Genomic DNA, 16,358 nt, shown 5'->3' with positions numbered 1-16,358 from the left:
TTTGTTGTAATTATTTATTAATTCAACAATAAATGAATCAATCAACATTGCTTCAAATGCTTTTATAAACATATGTTCTTTCTGATTTTTGGTTCCCGGGATCCGCCAGTTCCTACCCGTAGCAACGAGTAACCATACTCATTGTGCCGTAGTGCTGCCTTTGGCCTGTCATTGGCCAACAAACACAGTGTCTGTCAGTTACTCTACTTATTGGCGGAAAAACAGGATAATGTCACCATGTCATGAAGAGAGAAGCATCATGCGCACGCTCAACAAAAATTAAAATAGCTGCCGTACTCCTCCTGGACCACTCTGGGTCATGTGCTCGGTGCTCGCCTGTATGTGTGCAAGGGATTACATATATCCATAAGGTAATTGACACCGTAAGTGAAGTCCTAAGGGAATAAAGTGTGTGTGTGTGTGTGTGTTACCAAGGGCAAGTATTCCGGAAGGACCTGAACAGAGCTAGGCGTGGTGGCAGTGGCCGGCTATCTGTCTGCCGTCTGGCTCTTGGCAGTATAGACTGCAGAGGATGCCTCGGGTTGTTTTTAGCGGCCAGACAGCACCGTCAGCACGGGCAGTGGGTCAGCGCAAGGTGCGTTGGGAAGGGTAACGGGGTCGGGATGTCTCCAGCTGGCAGCTGTCCACTCTACCTTGGTAAGTTTTGTTCATTATTTAGCTTCTATCATTTTGAACAACTACGTATGCGGTTTTTCTCTAGAATCACTGCTCCACGCCGATGTGTATAACACGTATAGCGCAGTGCAGTATATGTAACGTGTTTACCGTCAGTGAGAGTTTGTGAGTGCTCGACCTTATTATGTCCACAGTAATAAAGTAAACATTCTAGGTACGTACCTACCAGAATCCAAGTCCACAATTGTTGTTTACGTTTTGCCTCCCGGAGCACAGAGCCTGAGTTAGGTTAGGTTAAGTTGGGTTGGGTTGGATTAGGTTAAGTTAGGTAGGTTAGAAATTTTTATTTTTTTTTTCCGGAACGCTATATCTCGCCTCTTTTCGCTCCCCCCCAAAAAAATCCCGATTCCCCACAGTCCCCCAAGCTTGTTGGGGGAGCAGTGGTTCTGTACTTTTACCCTTAAGGGAAAGCTTGGTAAAATTCTAGTTTCTGCCCATACTCCCCTTTCCACCCCACAAGCTTGGGGACAGGTGGGAATGCGGGGTTTTGGGTGGGATACATGAAATGCGTCGGAAATGCGTATTTTTTGCGTAAAATGGAAAAATTCCCATTAAAACGTCTACGGAATTTTCATTATAAGTTTCCTAATTTTACTAATTTCGGTAATTCGGTAAATCTATAGAACAGCAACTCCTTACATATTCTTTTCTATTACCCCCCTTCCCCCCAACAAGCTTGGGGGCACGTGGGGAATCGGGGGTTATGGGGGGGGAAGCCAAAAGAGGCGAGATATGGCGAATCTAAGGACAAAAACCTAACCTAACGTAACCTAACCTAACCGGGCGGGCTGTGCCCCCCCATACCCCCCCTGCAACACTAACCTAACCCTAACATAAACCTAACCTAACGTAACCTAATCTAGCCGGGGGGCTGCGCCCTCCCAGACCCCCCCCCTGCAACACTAACCTAACCCTAACATAAACCTAACCTAACGTAACCAAACCTAGCCAGGGGGGCTGCGCCCCCCGGACCCCTCCCAACACTAACCTAACCCTAACATAAACCTAACCTACCGTATCCTTGCTTTGGGGCAGCTTCCCTCCCCTCACACCAGTTCTCTTATAGCTTCACACAATATGCCCTACCTCTACCAATACCCCTCCTCACAATACCTTAACGAAAGGATGAAGGTCCTGGCTGGTCCTCTTCTCGATTGTACACTGACTTGCATCGCAGGAGCGATGATTTCCCAGTAATCAAATTCGCAACCTTTACAACTAATGTCACTGGTGGCCATAGCTCAACTGTGCACCTGTCTGCCCAGCTGTGCCCCGCCTTTGAATACATATAGCAAATTCCCATTGGCGCAGCTTGTGGTGTTAAGAGGTGGTGGCACGTCATTGGACAAAAGAACTATAGACACAATAAGAATCCTATTCACTAGTTACCCACAAACCCCAGCAATAAACAAATGCAAGTCAGTGTACTGCTTATTTCCGAGTGTGATGGAGCTCCGTGGCTTGTTGTTGGCTTCATCAACGTCATGAAACTAGTAATGAAAATCACATAGACTTTTTAACGGGAATTTTTTCCATTTTACGCAAAAATACGATTTCGACGATTTCAAGTACCCCACACAAAACCCCGCATTCCCACCTGTCCCCAAGCTTGTTGGGGGTTGGAGGGGGGAGTATGGGCAGAAACTAGAATTATACCGAAAGCTTCACTTGTATGAATTTGAAGATGCGCTAAAATTTTGCGGCACTGTCCCAATGTAGAGGTCCCTCCAGCTCGCCTTATTCCATACCTCCCCCTTTGCATCTCCTTCACTCGGCGGACAACTTGGAAATGAAAACAAGATAACCAAAAGTAACCTAACCTGACCCTAACTATAATCTAATTTAGCCCAACCCTAACTTAAACCTAACATAAGCTAGTTGAGGCAACATGCACTGATGACATGTCTTACTGCGAACTGGGTTATGTTAGGTTTGGTTATCATATTTTCATTCTTACGTCATGTCAGTGGAGTGAAAAACCTGCAAAGGGGAAGCTGGGAAATGAGGCAAGTTGGAGGGACAGTGCTGATTTTGCTTCTCCTAGAATCTTATAACTTCTATTAACTTGCTTAAGATTTCACATGTCTAAGATTCAATTGTCTAGGAATGTAGAACCCATGGAAATACAGGTTGAGATAAGGTGAGATAAGATTAATGCTTGTTGTACCTTTGAACTTGTCAGGCGACCGTTAACTTAACAATGAGATAAGAGCACATTTTCTGCTGGCTTTTGGTGTTGGGACCTTCCAGAAGACTGACTCTTCTAGCTACTCATTATTGTTAATGCTATCTTTCTTCAGGCCAGGCTACAATGAACGGGAAAGAAGCATAATGCAGCCATGCCTGTGTGTGGGCACTGGAAGGCAGCCATGACGTCCCTGCAGCAGGTGAATGAGGCACTGGGGCGAGTGGTAACATTCCTGACCCCACTGATGCCCCTCATTGGATGCCATATGGTGGATTTCCTGACGCTGAGGCACTGGGACAACCTCCTTCCCCCTCAGATACAGCATGACCTCCTTAGTCTTCCTGCAAATGTTCTCCACCAGCTGCCCTCCGCTACCCTGCCTCACTCTCATGGTAAACTTTCCTGATGGCCATCCTTGTACTGCCAGTGACTTGAGCTTTGTGGTAATGAGGTTAATTTTGATATGGTAACAAAAGAAAGAAGCAGCTGTTCTTCACAAAGGAGGATAGAGAATATTTTATTAATTTATTTATTGATTTTACTTGTTTTTTTAAGGAACACTGGTTAAGATGAGTCACCCCAGGTTCTTTACATTGTGGAGAAGGATCAATCCAAACATAGTTTAATTTAACTTATCTTGATAGAATCTAGGTTTGCTGATTCCCCTGTGGTCTTATTTTGCTATTTGCATGAATTGATAAGATATCTTTTATTCATGTCTATTTTATTGGTTATTGTTGTTCTTATTAGACTAATCTTTGCATTTTACCTCATTGTGTATATGATCTCATGCCTCTGCTTGTTGAAGAATATTATTATTGTTATTGCAGATCTTGGTAACTGAAAAATATTTTGTGAACTTTGCTTTATACTGGAGTAACTGTTTTGCAATGTCAAATAATAGGTTTTCAGTACACTCAGAGCAAGTGTGAACAGCAGACTAAACTTGTGTGGCTGTCTCTGAAAGTGGCAAAATAACAACACATCAACACATGAGTGAACTTAATCTAACATGACAGACAGCTACACTGCTGCAGCCTGATGACTTGCAGTATGCAAGTAGCAGCCCTGCAGGTCATTAGGTTTCACATTTTTCAACCTTAATGTTGCTTTTGCTAATTATTTTTTTTTACCTGCATACACATTTTCATTGATGTGGCACATTTGCCTATGATATCAGCTCTAACCTGCACATACCCTTATTATGTATCTATATTTGTGATTTTTTTTATTTTTATTTATTGTGAGACAAAAGAATATTTAGCACCATTCATGTTACAGAGCATGGTGAGGCAGGCAGCAGCGAACCATGGAGTGTGTCTTCCAGTGACCTGCCCACCTTTATGTCACAAGTGCGCAGACATTGTCCAGCTGCCCTTGGGGTGACAACTCCCGTTGAACAGGTATGTGAAGTGCAAGAGTGAGCAAGATTCACAATTACCAATGAGTTGTAGAATATTCCTGCAAGAGATTATGCATTGTTTTGGTAAGATTTTTACATGTTTGGCTGTGTCATCAGAAGCAGATCTACTGTGAGCAGTGCCTCATGGAATCCAGCCACCACACAACAAGGTAGTAGTGTGTTCTGCCCTGTGGCCATACTCTATGCACATCTTCAATATAATGATGTGCAAAGGGTATGGCCACACGGGCCGTCACGCACCACCACCACCACCTTGCAAGACTGAACATAACATAACCTTCCCAGGTGTTGCCTCGTTGTCCCTCACACCACTTTGTTCTACTCTATTTTCCGTGATGGTCACAATTTTGTAGTCTTGGCTTGCATGAGTGAGCAAGATTCATAATTACTAAGTTGTAAGATATGCCTGCAACAGATCATGCATTGTTTTGATAAGATTTGTACATTTTTGGATGTGTCATCAGAAGCAGATCCACTGTGAGGTGTGCCTCATGGAGCACAGCCACTGTAGTGTGCTCTGCCCTGTGGCCATACTCTATGCACATCTTCAATATAATGATGTGCATTATTGCGAGTAGCTGCGGTGGCGAGTGGACGTGTTGTGTGTGCGCTCCGTTTTTGGCTGTGGTTTTTATAGTTAGCGAGTGGTATTTGTGCTTGGTGTCTGTGTGTGGTGCTTTTGAGTGTTAGTGAAGTGAAAGTGTGTACTGCAAGTGTTAGATTAGAGTGAAACAGTGGTTAGAATCAGTGTTTGTGAGTTAAAAGTATTTTGGTAGAGCGAGGAGACTAGGCTTGTAACCGTCAAGTTGACCTTGAAAGAGGATTAGTTGACCTCACTTAGGCCCCCCCACCACTGCGGTTCTCCCACCCCGCCGTCACCAAGTATTTTTATTTGTTTGTGAGTTAACAGATTGTAAATTAGTATGGCGGTAGCTACTGAGGTATATCAGAGTGTGATTGAGTGCGTGAAAGAGAGTGTTGAGGTGGGATTGGGAGAGTTTGTTGTGTGTGAGATGTGTGGGCATGACAGGAAGGTCGTTGACTTTTCTGAGTGTATGGTGTGTAGGCTCAAGAGCGAGAATTTAGTTCTTTCTCTTGAGCACTGAGAATTGCGAGAGGAAATCAGAAAGCTAAGTGAGGGGAAAAGTGCGAAAGAAGTTCTCATCTTTGAGTTGAAGGAAGAGGTTAAGAGGCTTGGGGAGGCAGTGGAAAAAATTAGGCAGGAGATCAGTGTTAGGCCGAAGGTTGGACCTTCTGAGGGCGACAGGGTGGCTTGGCCCTCTGTCGGGAAGAGCAGAGTGGGGAAGAGGGAGCAGGCGAGCCAGACTGGGAAAGATAGTAGTCAGGATGGGCAGAGATGGCAGGTTGCGAGGGGAAGGAAAGCAGAGGCAGTTAGGGAGGATAGGACTAAACCTGTTGAGTGTGAAAATAGGTTCGGTTTGTTGGAGGGGGAGGGGGAGAGTGAGAGTGGAGTGAATGAAGTGGTTGTGGTGAGTGAAAGGAGAAAGAAGGGGGTAGAGGAGAGTAGGAGGATGGTTGTGCCTAGCACACCTCAGGTGTGTGTGGTGGGTGACTCTCAGGTTAGGTATTTAGATAGCACTTTCTGTGGGAAAGACAGGGATAGGAGGATGAACGTGTGTATGCCTGGTGCAGGTGTGAAGGCAGTGAGTGAGGAGGTGCAGAAGAGGGTTGGGGGGATGGAGAGGAGGGTGTAGTAGTTTTGCACGTAGGTGGGAACGATGTCAGAGCAGGTGGGTCGGAGGAGTTAGTGGCAAGATTTCGGAAATGTTAGGCAAGATAAGGGAGAGTGGTAGGAGGTGTGTAGTGTCAGGAATCTTGCCTCGTGTGTATGTTAGCAGGAATGGTTGTCTAGAGCCATTGGTGTGAATGATCGGGTAAAAGGGATGTGTAAGGATGTGGGTGTCAGCTTTGTGGATGTATGGGATAGGTTCTATGGGCGAAGGGATTTGTATGCTAGGGATGGTGTGCATCTGAGTAGGAAGGGTGTGGATGTGCTGAGTGGATGTCTGGAGAGGGGAGTTGGGATGGAGTGTAGGGGGTGAGGTAGCAAATGCATTCCAGAAGAAAGATGCTAGACATAAATTAGATAGGATAAACAGAGATTAGGAAAGATTTCCAGGTGTAAATAGGAGAGAATAAGATTATGATTCCAAATAAGGAGACAGCATCTAGGAAGGTAGCAGGACTTAAATGTTTTTATGTAAATGCCAGGTGTCTTAGGAACAAGAAGGACGAGTTATCTAGTTATATAGTTGAGGAGGACTTAGATGTTGTATGTGTCACAGAGGCATGGGTAAATGAGGAAAAGTTTAGGGAAAATAGGAAAGAATATGAAGTAGATGGATACATTATGTATTTACACCAGAGAATTGGTAGGATAGGTGGAGGAGTAGTTATTTATGTAAAAATCCTTCATTTCCAGTCAGGTTAATGGTATTAAGGTAGATAACAGAGTAGAGTCCTTATGGCTGGATGTTAGAGTAAACAAAAGTAAGGTTATTAGAGTAGGAGCTTTTATAGACCACCTAACCAGTCAGCAGAGGTAGACAACCTTATGGTAGATGAGATAAATAGGGGTGTACTAGTCAGACAATTATCTTAGGGATTTTAATCTTAAGTCAGTAAACTGGGAGAGGATGGTAGGAGATGCTAGTGAAAATAAGTTTATGGAAAGTTTTCAGGATAACTATTTAGTGCAGATGGTAGATAAACCTACTAGGGGAGGAAGGTTTTAGACATAGTACTAACAAATATTGAGCATTGTTTAAAGGAAGTTGAGGTAGGAGAGACTTTAGCAAACAGTGACCATCATATAATTAGATTTATCATTAATTCCAGTAGGGATAATATAGTGAATAAGACTAGAGTCCCAAACTATCAGAAAGGCAATTATGGTAGGTTACGTCAGTTATTAGGAGAGGTAAACTGGGAAGATAGTTTTGGAAATAAAACTGCACAGGAGATGTGGGATATTTTTAAGGTTGTAGTAAAGGGTATAGTGATGCAGTGTATCCCTTACAAAGATATAAGGCAGAGAAACAGGAAGCCATTATGGTGGACTCATGAGATAGGTAGCCAGATCAGAGAGAAGAAGAGGGCATACAGAGAGTTGCAGAAAAGTGGGAAGATGTAGATTTGATTAGGTACAGACAGGTCAGAGATGATTTGAGTAAGGTTATAAAAAAAGTAAAAGGCAGGCAGAGATAAAACTAGCTAGAGCTGGGAGTAAAGATCCCAAAAATTATATAGTTATTACAAGGTCAGTGATAAAAGAAATAAGGATAGGATTGGACCACTCAGAAAAGATGGTGTAGTAGTGGATCAAAATGAAGACATAGTAGAATTATTGAATGAACAATTTTCTTCAGTATTTACTAGGAAAGAATAGGAAATCCTGTTACAAACAGTGCGACGAGTAGTTTAAGAGCTTTAGAAAATATTGATATAAAACCGGGAATTATTAGGAAATTTATTCTTGAACTAGACGATAGGAAAGCTAGTGGTCCTGATGAGCTACATGCCAGAGTACTTAGGAGGGTGTAGACAGTATTTCTGAAGCACTTAAGTTAATCTTTGAAAGATCACTTAGGTTTGCTGAGATACCTCAGGACTGGAAGTTAGCTAATGTTACTCCAATATTTAAAAAAGGTAGGAAGGATGATGCAAATAATTATAGACCGATCAGTTTAACTAGTATAGTATGTAAGATACTAGAGAAAATCATTAAGGGTAGTATTTGGGAGCATTTAAATGAGAATAGATTAATTAGAGATACCCAACATGGCTTTAGATCAGGGAGGTCCTGTCTTACAAATTTGCTCGATATCTTAGAATATATTACCAAGGAGTTAGATGATGGAAATAGCATAGATGTTATATATCTAGATTTTAGCAAGGCGTTTGATAAGGTACCGCATAGGAGGCTAGTGTACAAATTGAGACTACATGGGATAGGGGTAGGTTAGTTGATTGGATTAGTGAATGGCTTTCTGATAGGAAACAGAGAGTAGTATTAAATGGGGCAATGTCTGAGTGGAAGGAAGTGGTTAGTGGGGTACCCCAAGGATCAGTGCTAGGACCTCTTCTTTTCTTGGTGTACATTAACGATTTAGATATAGGAATTAGTAGCAAAGTATCAAAGTTTGCAGATGATACTAAGATAGCATGTGCAGTACAGGGTGAAAAGGACAATTACAGAATACAACGAGACCTGGACAGGCTGATAGCATGGGCAGACAGGTGGCAGATGGAGTTTAATTCTAAAAGTGTCAGGTTATGCATTTAGGTAAAGACAACACAAACTTTAACTATGAGATGGAGGGATGTTGGCTAGAGGCAGTAGAGGAAGGAAAGGATTTAGGAGTAGTGATAGACAGGACTATGAAATTTTCAAAGCAATGTTTAGAAGCAAGAAATAGGGCAAATAGGATCCTGGGTTTTATAAATAGAAATGTTAGTTATAAAAGTAAGGAAGTGGTGCGTAGCTTATATAATTCCTATGTTAGGCCCCATTTAGAGTATTGCATACAGGCCTGGTCACCCCACTATAGGCAGGATATCAACATGTTAGAAGCAGTTCAGAGAAGAGCAACTAGGATGATACCAGCATTAAAGCGCCTGGAGTATAGAGATAGATTAAAGGAATTAAACATGTTTTCATTTGAGAGGAGATGTATAAGAGGGATATGATAGAGTTATTTAAAATGTTCTCAGATACAAACTACATAGATGTGAGATCTTTCTTTACCTTAGAGGAGGGAAATAGGACTAGAAATCATGGCAGGAAGATTAGAAAGCAAGGCTGCAGGTTAGATATAAGAAAATATTTCTTTAGTCATAGGGTGGTAGACTTCTGGAATGCATTGCCAGAGACGGTTGTAAATAGCACTAGTTTGACAATGTTTAAAAAGAGATTAGATAAGCACTTAAATTTATTAGATTTATAATTATGTATAGCACTGCATGATAGTTTTTATAAGAAATTTACTATAGTTAAACAAGACATGATCCCCATGTATGGGGACCATAAATTGTAGAGGAATTCGCTGCAGGACTTAGCCCTGTTAATGGGCCAAATATTTAGAATTAGTATATAATGTATTGTGTACTTGTAAGTGTATCTTTAAGTACTGATGACGAGGTCGCTGTGCGACTGATACAGGATAACCTAGATGGGCCCTAGTGGCCCTTTGTTATCCTATTATTTATGTTATGTTATGTTATGTTATGACCACATGGGCCATCACACACCACCAGCGCCTTGTAAGACTGAACATAATCTCCCCAGGTGTTGCCTTGATGTCCCTCAAACCACTTTGTCCTTCTTCACTCTATTTTCCTCGATGGTCACAATTTTGTACCCTAGGCTCTGACTTCATCCTCTCACCAGTCTCTGCTCCTTTCCTCATACCAGTTCACCCCTTCTTCTTATACTTTCTTCGATAAACCCACTCTTGTTCTTTTTCCCATGACCCCTTGTACTCTTGACTTGTATATCTTGGGATCCATCTCTGCAAATGAGTGCTGTTGACCTGCAGTGTTGTCTTTGGAAGCTTTGTTCTGAATAATGATAATTTTTATTTTGTTGCTGCATTGATCTTTGTTCCTTATAGGCTGTAAAGGTGCAGAAATTTATGAAGGATTGTGTGCATTATTCTGGTGACAGATCCTGGACCAGTATGGGTCTGCAGAGATCAGTGTTCTACCCATGAAGGGGATTATGTCTCACAAGAAGACCCATGAGGTGGAGGTCATGGCTCAGGTCATTGCCCGCCTGGCAGAGGGTAAGTGTGAAGGTGTGCAGTGAAGCATTACCTTCCCTCACTTACTGTAATGCCTTCACTATCGATTGGATTTAAACCTATCACTTCAGATCTGAAGTTTTCTTGGTCTTTTGTCTCACTTATATTTATTAACTATTATGAAATCAACTTGGTGGTCTGCTTGCAGCCTTAGCATTGTAAGTTCAGTTCTGGACCATGGTAGTCTCTCAGTGTGATAAGCAGCGCTGTCTTGGCTGTGGCTTGTACCCCATGACTCTAATACTTGATTGATATCCAGCTTCTAATCTACCTTGTATATATTTACTCTTAGGTTCTCAATAGCATTAACATCCTTTGTGTGTGACAGGGCAGGGTGTGAACTGGCTGGTTGACCTTGGCAGTGGTCGGGGCTACTTGACGTCCTCGCTGGTGCTGCAGTATGGCCGGCAGGTTGTGGCAATAGACTCCAGCAGCTCCAACACCTCCTCGGCCCTTGTTCGGAACACAAAGCTCAAGGTAAACATCTTCCTAAAATTTCCTCTTTTTCCTTAAGAACAAATGACTTAAAACATTTGATTCATTTCTCTCTCTCTCTCTCTCTCTCTCTCTCTCTCTCTCTCTCTCTCTCTCTCTCTCTCTCTCTCTCTCTCTCTCTCTCTCTCTCTCTCTGGATTTGGACATGAAGTAAGCTTTTGAAGGACTTAAATTTAATTGTAATATTTTGTGACTCTTACTTATATTGTAAAATACTATTTGTTGTACTATTACCTTTCTTACTACTACTACTACTACTACTACTTACATAAAACTACTATTTACTTTGTTGTAACGATGATATGTCTGTCGTCTCCAATAACTTGTGTGGTTTTTGTTAACATTATTATCACACACTGAATTCTCTGCACCAGTGAGTCAGCCACTGTTGTTATCAGAGGCTGTGGGACAACATGCTGCAGACCCGCCAGCACCGGGCCCAGGGGCACCCTGTCAAGAAGGGCAAGAGCCGTAGGAAGAAGCTCGTCGCCCAGGAGCAGCAGCAGCAGCAGGAGGAGGAGGAGGAGGAGGATGAGGAACAGGAGAGGAAGTTGCGAGATACAAGAGATCAGGACGTTGGAGAAAATGAAGGAATCCTTCCAGCCAACCCAAACGGCTGTTTCTGTGGGGTGACCAAGTTCATCACAGACAACACAGATCTGCTGGAGCTGGTCAGAGCTGCCGCTGACTCAGTATCAGAAAAATTTATTTCTGGAAACAGAAAACTGGTTGAAGATATTGAAGAAGCATCTAATGTTAGACCTTGTCAGACCTGCACCACCACCACCACCACCACCACCACCACTACTACTACTCCAGCATGCATGGAAGACTCACTGCTGGCAGACACAACTTTCCTTGTGAATGAGGCCTCTCTGCTGGGTCTGATTGGCCTGCACACTTGTGGTAACCTGGCCTCCAGCAGTCTCAGGCTATTTGTAGCAAATCCCAGAGTTCATTTCCTGTGCAATGTTGGGTGCTGCTACCACTTGCTGGAAGAAGAGTTTTCAAGGAATACATACAACCAGAGAAAAGCACCTAATGGGGATGGAGCACCTCAGACAATAGTACCAGTCTGTGAAGAAAAGTGTGAAGGAAAACACACTGGAGTGGAGCATATTCCGAGCAAGCAGGAATATAGTGCCTTGCTGTCTTCTACAAGCCTTGGTGAGCGAGAGATGCACTCCTCTCACGCCATCAGGGAGTCTGCCGTCCCTCCCACCACTGAGAGGGAAGAACACTGGCTTCATGAACAGTCCAGCAGAGAAGAGCAACAGCAGGAGCCTCCAGTGACAGGGACAGCCAGCAGAGGGAGTCAGGGTGAGGGTGACATAGACCCTCTCCACCCATCCAGGATCCCTAACCTAGGCCAGGGGTTTCCTCTCAGTTCCTTCCTGAGAGGGAGGCAGTTCTCCCTTGGAAGAAACTCCCGGATGCTGTCCTCACAGGCTACCGACCGTCTCACTCAGGGAAACCTAGTAAGTTCACCTTTTGAAGGCAACTTATGCATTTTTTCATGAATCACCAAACTTCTTTATGTTCTGGTGACTGATTCACTCCTTGCTTGAAATTTACACATTATGATACCTTAAAGTATTCAGTTTACTCACTTTAACCATCATTGTGCTTCTTCAGGGTGGACCAGATTCCCTGTACTGGCGGGCACTGCTGCAAGTGGTGTTGGTGGACAAGCTAGGGGATGTCTCGGAGTTGTCACATGTTGGCCGCCTCTCAGGAAAGTGCCAGACCTTCACTGAGTATGCAGTGATGGCCATGGCGAGGCTTGGAGTGTCTGTCAATGTAAGTGGTGGGATAGTATGCGGCGGGATGGGAAATTTGTTACAAGTGGTTTTAGGGAAAGGAAGGTTTTGCTAGGTTAGATTAGGCTACAAGTAGTGTTTAGGAATAGAATGTTTTGCCATGTTATTGCCAGGACTATGGAAAGAGGGTAACTACATTTCTTTTTATAATATTGTGTAGAATTTGTTGTAGAGGAATTTATAATGGTCACAACAAATGTCCAAGCTTTGCAACTTATCCCCATAAAATGAAGGCAGGAGTACTTTGCCTTTGTTGTGGGCCAAGAGCTGCAGGTGTGGTGTGTTTGGGGGCGAATAAGCAAGTTGTGTCCCTTGTCTTGTGTACCACTCTTGCTTGGGGACATAGCTTGGTGTATGTATGTATGAGTGCAGTAATGACAGGAGCTACACTCTCATCCTTGTGAAAATAATTAATGTTTTATATGATTGATTTTTCTTTCTGGCCTCAAATTTACTCCAGTGTTTTTTTTTAAGTTTGGCCAAGGGCAATAAACACTATCAAACAAAAATATGCCCACGTAGATGCTAGTCCCCAAGCAGATCCGAAAGAGTTAACTAGAAGCATGTCATAAATATCTTGAAACTCCCTCTTAATCCCTTCTGTACCATGATGGATTTTCATTTTCATTTTGCTTACTATATGGTGATTTTATTGAGCTTAAGAAACTTATGTGGGGGTTAGAATAGTGAAGACTAGCCATTAATTGCTTCTTATCTCCATAGACCCTTCCTAATGTTAATATAATGGTTTAGTCGTACATCAATCTCAATGTATAAATGTGTCCCAGTATTGAAAGGGTTAAATGAGTTCAGGACATAAGAAAATGGAAATATAGAAGCAGGCAGGGAATTCCAGTTCAGGTTTGATGTCATCAGTCTGACCACCTTCAATAAACGACTGGATATCCCCAATATGACATCACCATTCTCACCAGGTGACGAAGGAAGAGCTGGAGGAGTATGACAAGAAGTATAGGAGCACCAGGGACAAACTGGAGCGATTCTTCCTGTTACGGGCGTCAATGGCAGCAGTGGTGGAGGGTGCCATGTTGCTGGACCGCTTGGCTTTCCTCTGTGAGCAGGTGAGGCTGAGATGGAGGGAAACTACGTATTTTTTGTTGTGTAAGAGGAAATCTGGCCTAGGATAAAATTGATTAAATAGAAAGGCTCACTTAAATACCAGTCTCCAGTCAGGTCCGAGAGAGTTAGCTGGTTTAGTTTCTATGTATAGATGATGACAGAAATGTGAACTTAGTGTATTGATGCAAATTTTGAACTGGTCCGTGGAGAGAAAATGGAAGTTTGGTTTGTGGCTGGCAGTGTTCTGATAAGAATGAAGAAATTCATTTAGATTGTAAGAATTTTAGTCCCAATTTCCACACTGAGGAGACTTGTAAAGAGGAAAATACTGATGGAGGGAGGTTGAAATTCAACATAATATATTTACAGCATAAGCAGCAATAATACCACAAACCGTTGAGGACTGGAAAGGGATCATAAAAACAAAAAAAAAAAAAAACATGTACACCTACGTCACAAGTACTAATTTATTCTCCAGGAGGATGTGTCGGCCTACTTGGTTCCCTTATTTGATCCTGTCACCTCCCCCCGGTGCCACGCTCTCCTGGCTGTGAGGGGCACTTCTTCACCCAGGCACTGATGAGTTGAGTAGAGGACGACACACTCTCCAGATCTGCTTTATTCCCTCCCTCATGCCTCACTGCTTTTCCTTTCACAATGGCTGAGGAAGGAAAAGAGTAACTTGAGTTTTATTTATTTATTGTATCTTTGGGAGACTGGCAAAAGTTTAGCAGGATCTGAAAGAAAGTAAAGAAAGGTAACTATATTGTTTTATTTTGAATTTATTGTAGGTATTTTAAAAGTGAAGTTCATTTTAGGTTTAAAGTGGTTTTGTATTAAGAAAGAGTGAAGCTACTGGTAACTTCACCTTGAAATGTCTGGATGGACCTGAATACTTAGAATTAGTAAAAATATGAAAAGAAAAAACTTATTCTTGTAATTTTTGGAATGTTTTGAGAAGTTGTGTTTTTGTGTTGGTGAGATTAGGTCTTTATGTTGCAAGCAGAGTGTATCTCGAGGCTGGAAGGTAAAGACTCAGTCTCAGCCATGACTTTAAACTAATGCAAGTTAATTGATTTGTTCTTGAATTGTCAGCTTCCCTACCCCCTCCCAGTGACAGGGAGTGTGGCTTCACATTCTTCATCTAGATAGGAAGAATATTGCCACTGTGTTTAGTAAGTCATAAAAGAACAGGAAAACTCAGGATTTCCGTATATATATTGCTACACTAAGTTAATCACCCTTTATTAGGAATTTGAAGTTAGGATGTAAATAAGTAGTAGATATTGTGTAAACCACAGAATGTCTATATGATAACAGTTGACACTTGAGTCTGTTAATGGCATCTAAAAATATGGAAGGAAAAGTAAAACTTTGTTAAGTCCCACCATCTTATTGAATAAAAAGGAAGTATTGTTATTGTGTAATTTTATTTTTTATTCCCAACTGAACATAATAAGTAGTTACTTAAGACTTGGTAAGAGTTGTAACAGCTTTCGTGTGTAGGATTCCGCAGTGGGAGCGAGAAAGCGGGCGAGAGCGAGAGTGAGCCAGGGCGGGTGAATTTGAGTGGTTGCACTGAAAGTGATGTCAGCCAAGAGTTGCTATGGCAATAGGCTTCCACCCGCGTTGTCACTATTGTCATTAGTGGTGGGTAGGAACCGTAAACTCAAGTATTCAAGGAACCGGTTCCTTGGGCGGGCGGAACCGCTGGAACTGGTTGTGGAACCAGTTCCACGTGGAATCAGTAGAGTGCGGCTGGTGAATACCGAATACCAGTCTTATAACACCAGCACTCTGTTTGATGAATACCACAGGCGTGCTGGAGGTTCCGAGACTGATATTCACCAGCCCGTGGAATCTGTTCCGGAATCGTTTTCTCTGGGGAATCCCTAGATAATGGCTAGTGAATACCAGTCTGAATCCCCAGTGCATTGCTTGATGGCTACCAGGGAAGGGTGTAGTGTCCCAGGATTCATCTAGATTACTGGCTGGGATGATTTTAGAATATAAAGTACTGACTCCCGGTTAAGAGACTTATAATCTCTGATGGATACTGAATGCCAGTGAATGTAAATGGATGCACAGTTCAGCTAATGATATACTCTTATCTCACACAGGATTCCTTTAATAATATAGGGGAATGATATAGGTGAGACGGATCCTTGAGGATAAGATGGAACCCCCCCCTTCTAAATCTAAGCATAAAGGGTGAGTTTCAAAATTTTAATCTTAGATGTCCTTCACGTCACCCAACAATGACATCATCACTACCAGTAGGCACGCTAAAAGTTACCCTTCCTTTTCAGAGAGAAGTATTTGTCATTTTATGCAGTGCTGATGTAATATGCACAAGGCAAGACACTACTTGTTTTATATTGAAATACTTATTATAATGATTTAGTACTTACGTTATACATGCCCATCAGTGTATATATAATATAACATAACATATAACATAACATAAATAATAGGATAACAAAGGGCCACCAGGGCCCATCTAGGTTATCCTGTATCAGTCGCACAGTGACCTCGTCATCAGTACTTAAAGATACACTTACAAGTACACAATACATTATATACTAATTCTAAATATTTGGCCCATTAACAGGGCTAAGTCCTGCAGCGAATTCCTCTACAATCTGTGATCCCCATACATGGAGATCATGTCTTGTTTAACTATAGTAAATTTCTTATAAAAACTATCATGCAGCACTATACATAATTATAAACCTAATAAATTTAAGTGTTTATATAATCTGTTTTTAAACATTGTAAAACTAGTGCTATTTACAACCCTCTCTGGCAATGCATTCCAGAAGTCTACCACCCTA

At 42.3% G+C, this 16,358-nt stretch overlaps 1 protein-coding gene across 4 annotated transcripts; it reads left to right on the top strand.

Moving 5' to 3' along the window:
* The first annotated feature begins 104 nt into the window (after positions 1 to 104).
* On the top strand, positions 105 to 14,943 carry LOC123512615 (methyltransferase-like protein 25). Of its 4 annotated transcripts, none has more exons than XM_045269053.1 (9): positions 105 to 371; positions 2,997 to 3,276; positions 4,166 to 4,287; positions 9,994 to 10,111; positions 10,458 to 10,606; positions 11,023 to 12,102; positions 12,260 to 12,424; positions 13,380 to 13,526; positions 14,003 to 14,943. In XM_045269053.1, exons 2-9 carry the CDS (start codon positions 3,036 to 3,038, stop codon positions 14,102 to 14,104), a joined length of 2,124 nt encoding a protein of 707 aa, XP_045124988.1. In that variant the 5' UTR covers positions 105 to 371; positions 2,997 to 3,035; the 3' UTR covers positions 14,105 to 14,943. The 4 variants fall into 4 exon arrangements, with proteins under 4 accessions (XP_045124988.1, XP_045124990.1, XP_045124989.1 ...); XM_045269055.1 differs by having other exon boundaries at positions 105 to 383; XM_045269054.1 differs by lacking the exon at positions 105 to 371 and adding an exon at positions 421 to 595.
* Positions 14,944 to 16,358: the final 1,415 nt, after the last annotated feature.

The sequence above is a fragment of the Portunus trituberculatus genome, chromosome 34 (genome assembly GCF_017591435.1).
Source record: "Portunus trituberculatus isolate SZX2019 chromosome 34, ASM1759143v1, whole genome shotgun sequence".
Lineage (NCBI taxonomy): Eukaryota > Metazoa > Arthropoda > Malacostraca > Decapoda > Portunidae > Portunus > Portunus trituberculatus.
The sequence above is the reverse complement of the archived record's forward strand: the minus strand, read 5'-3'. Positions and strand labels throughout refer to the sequence as shown.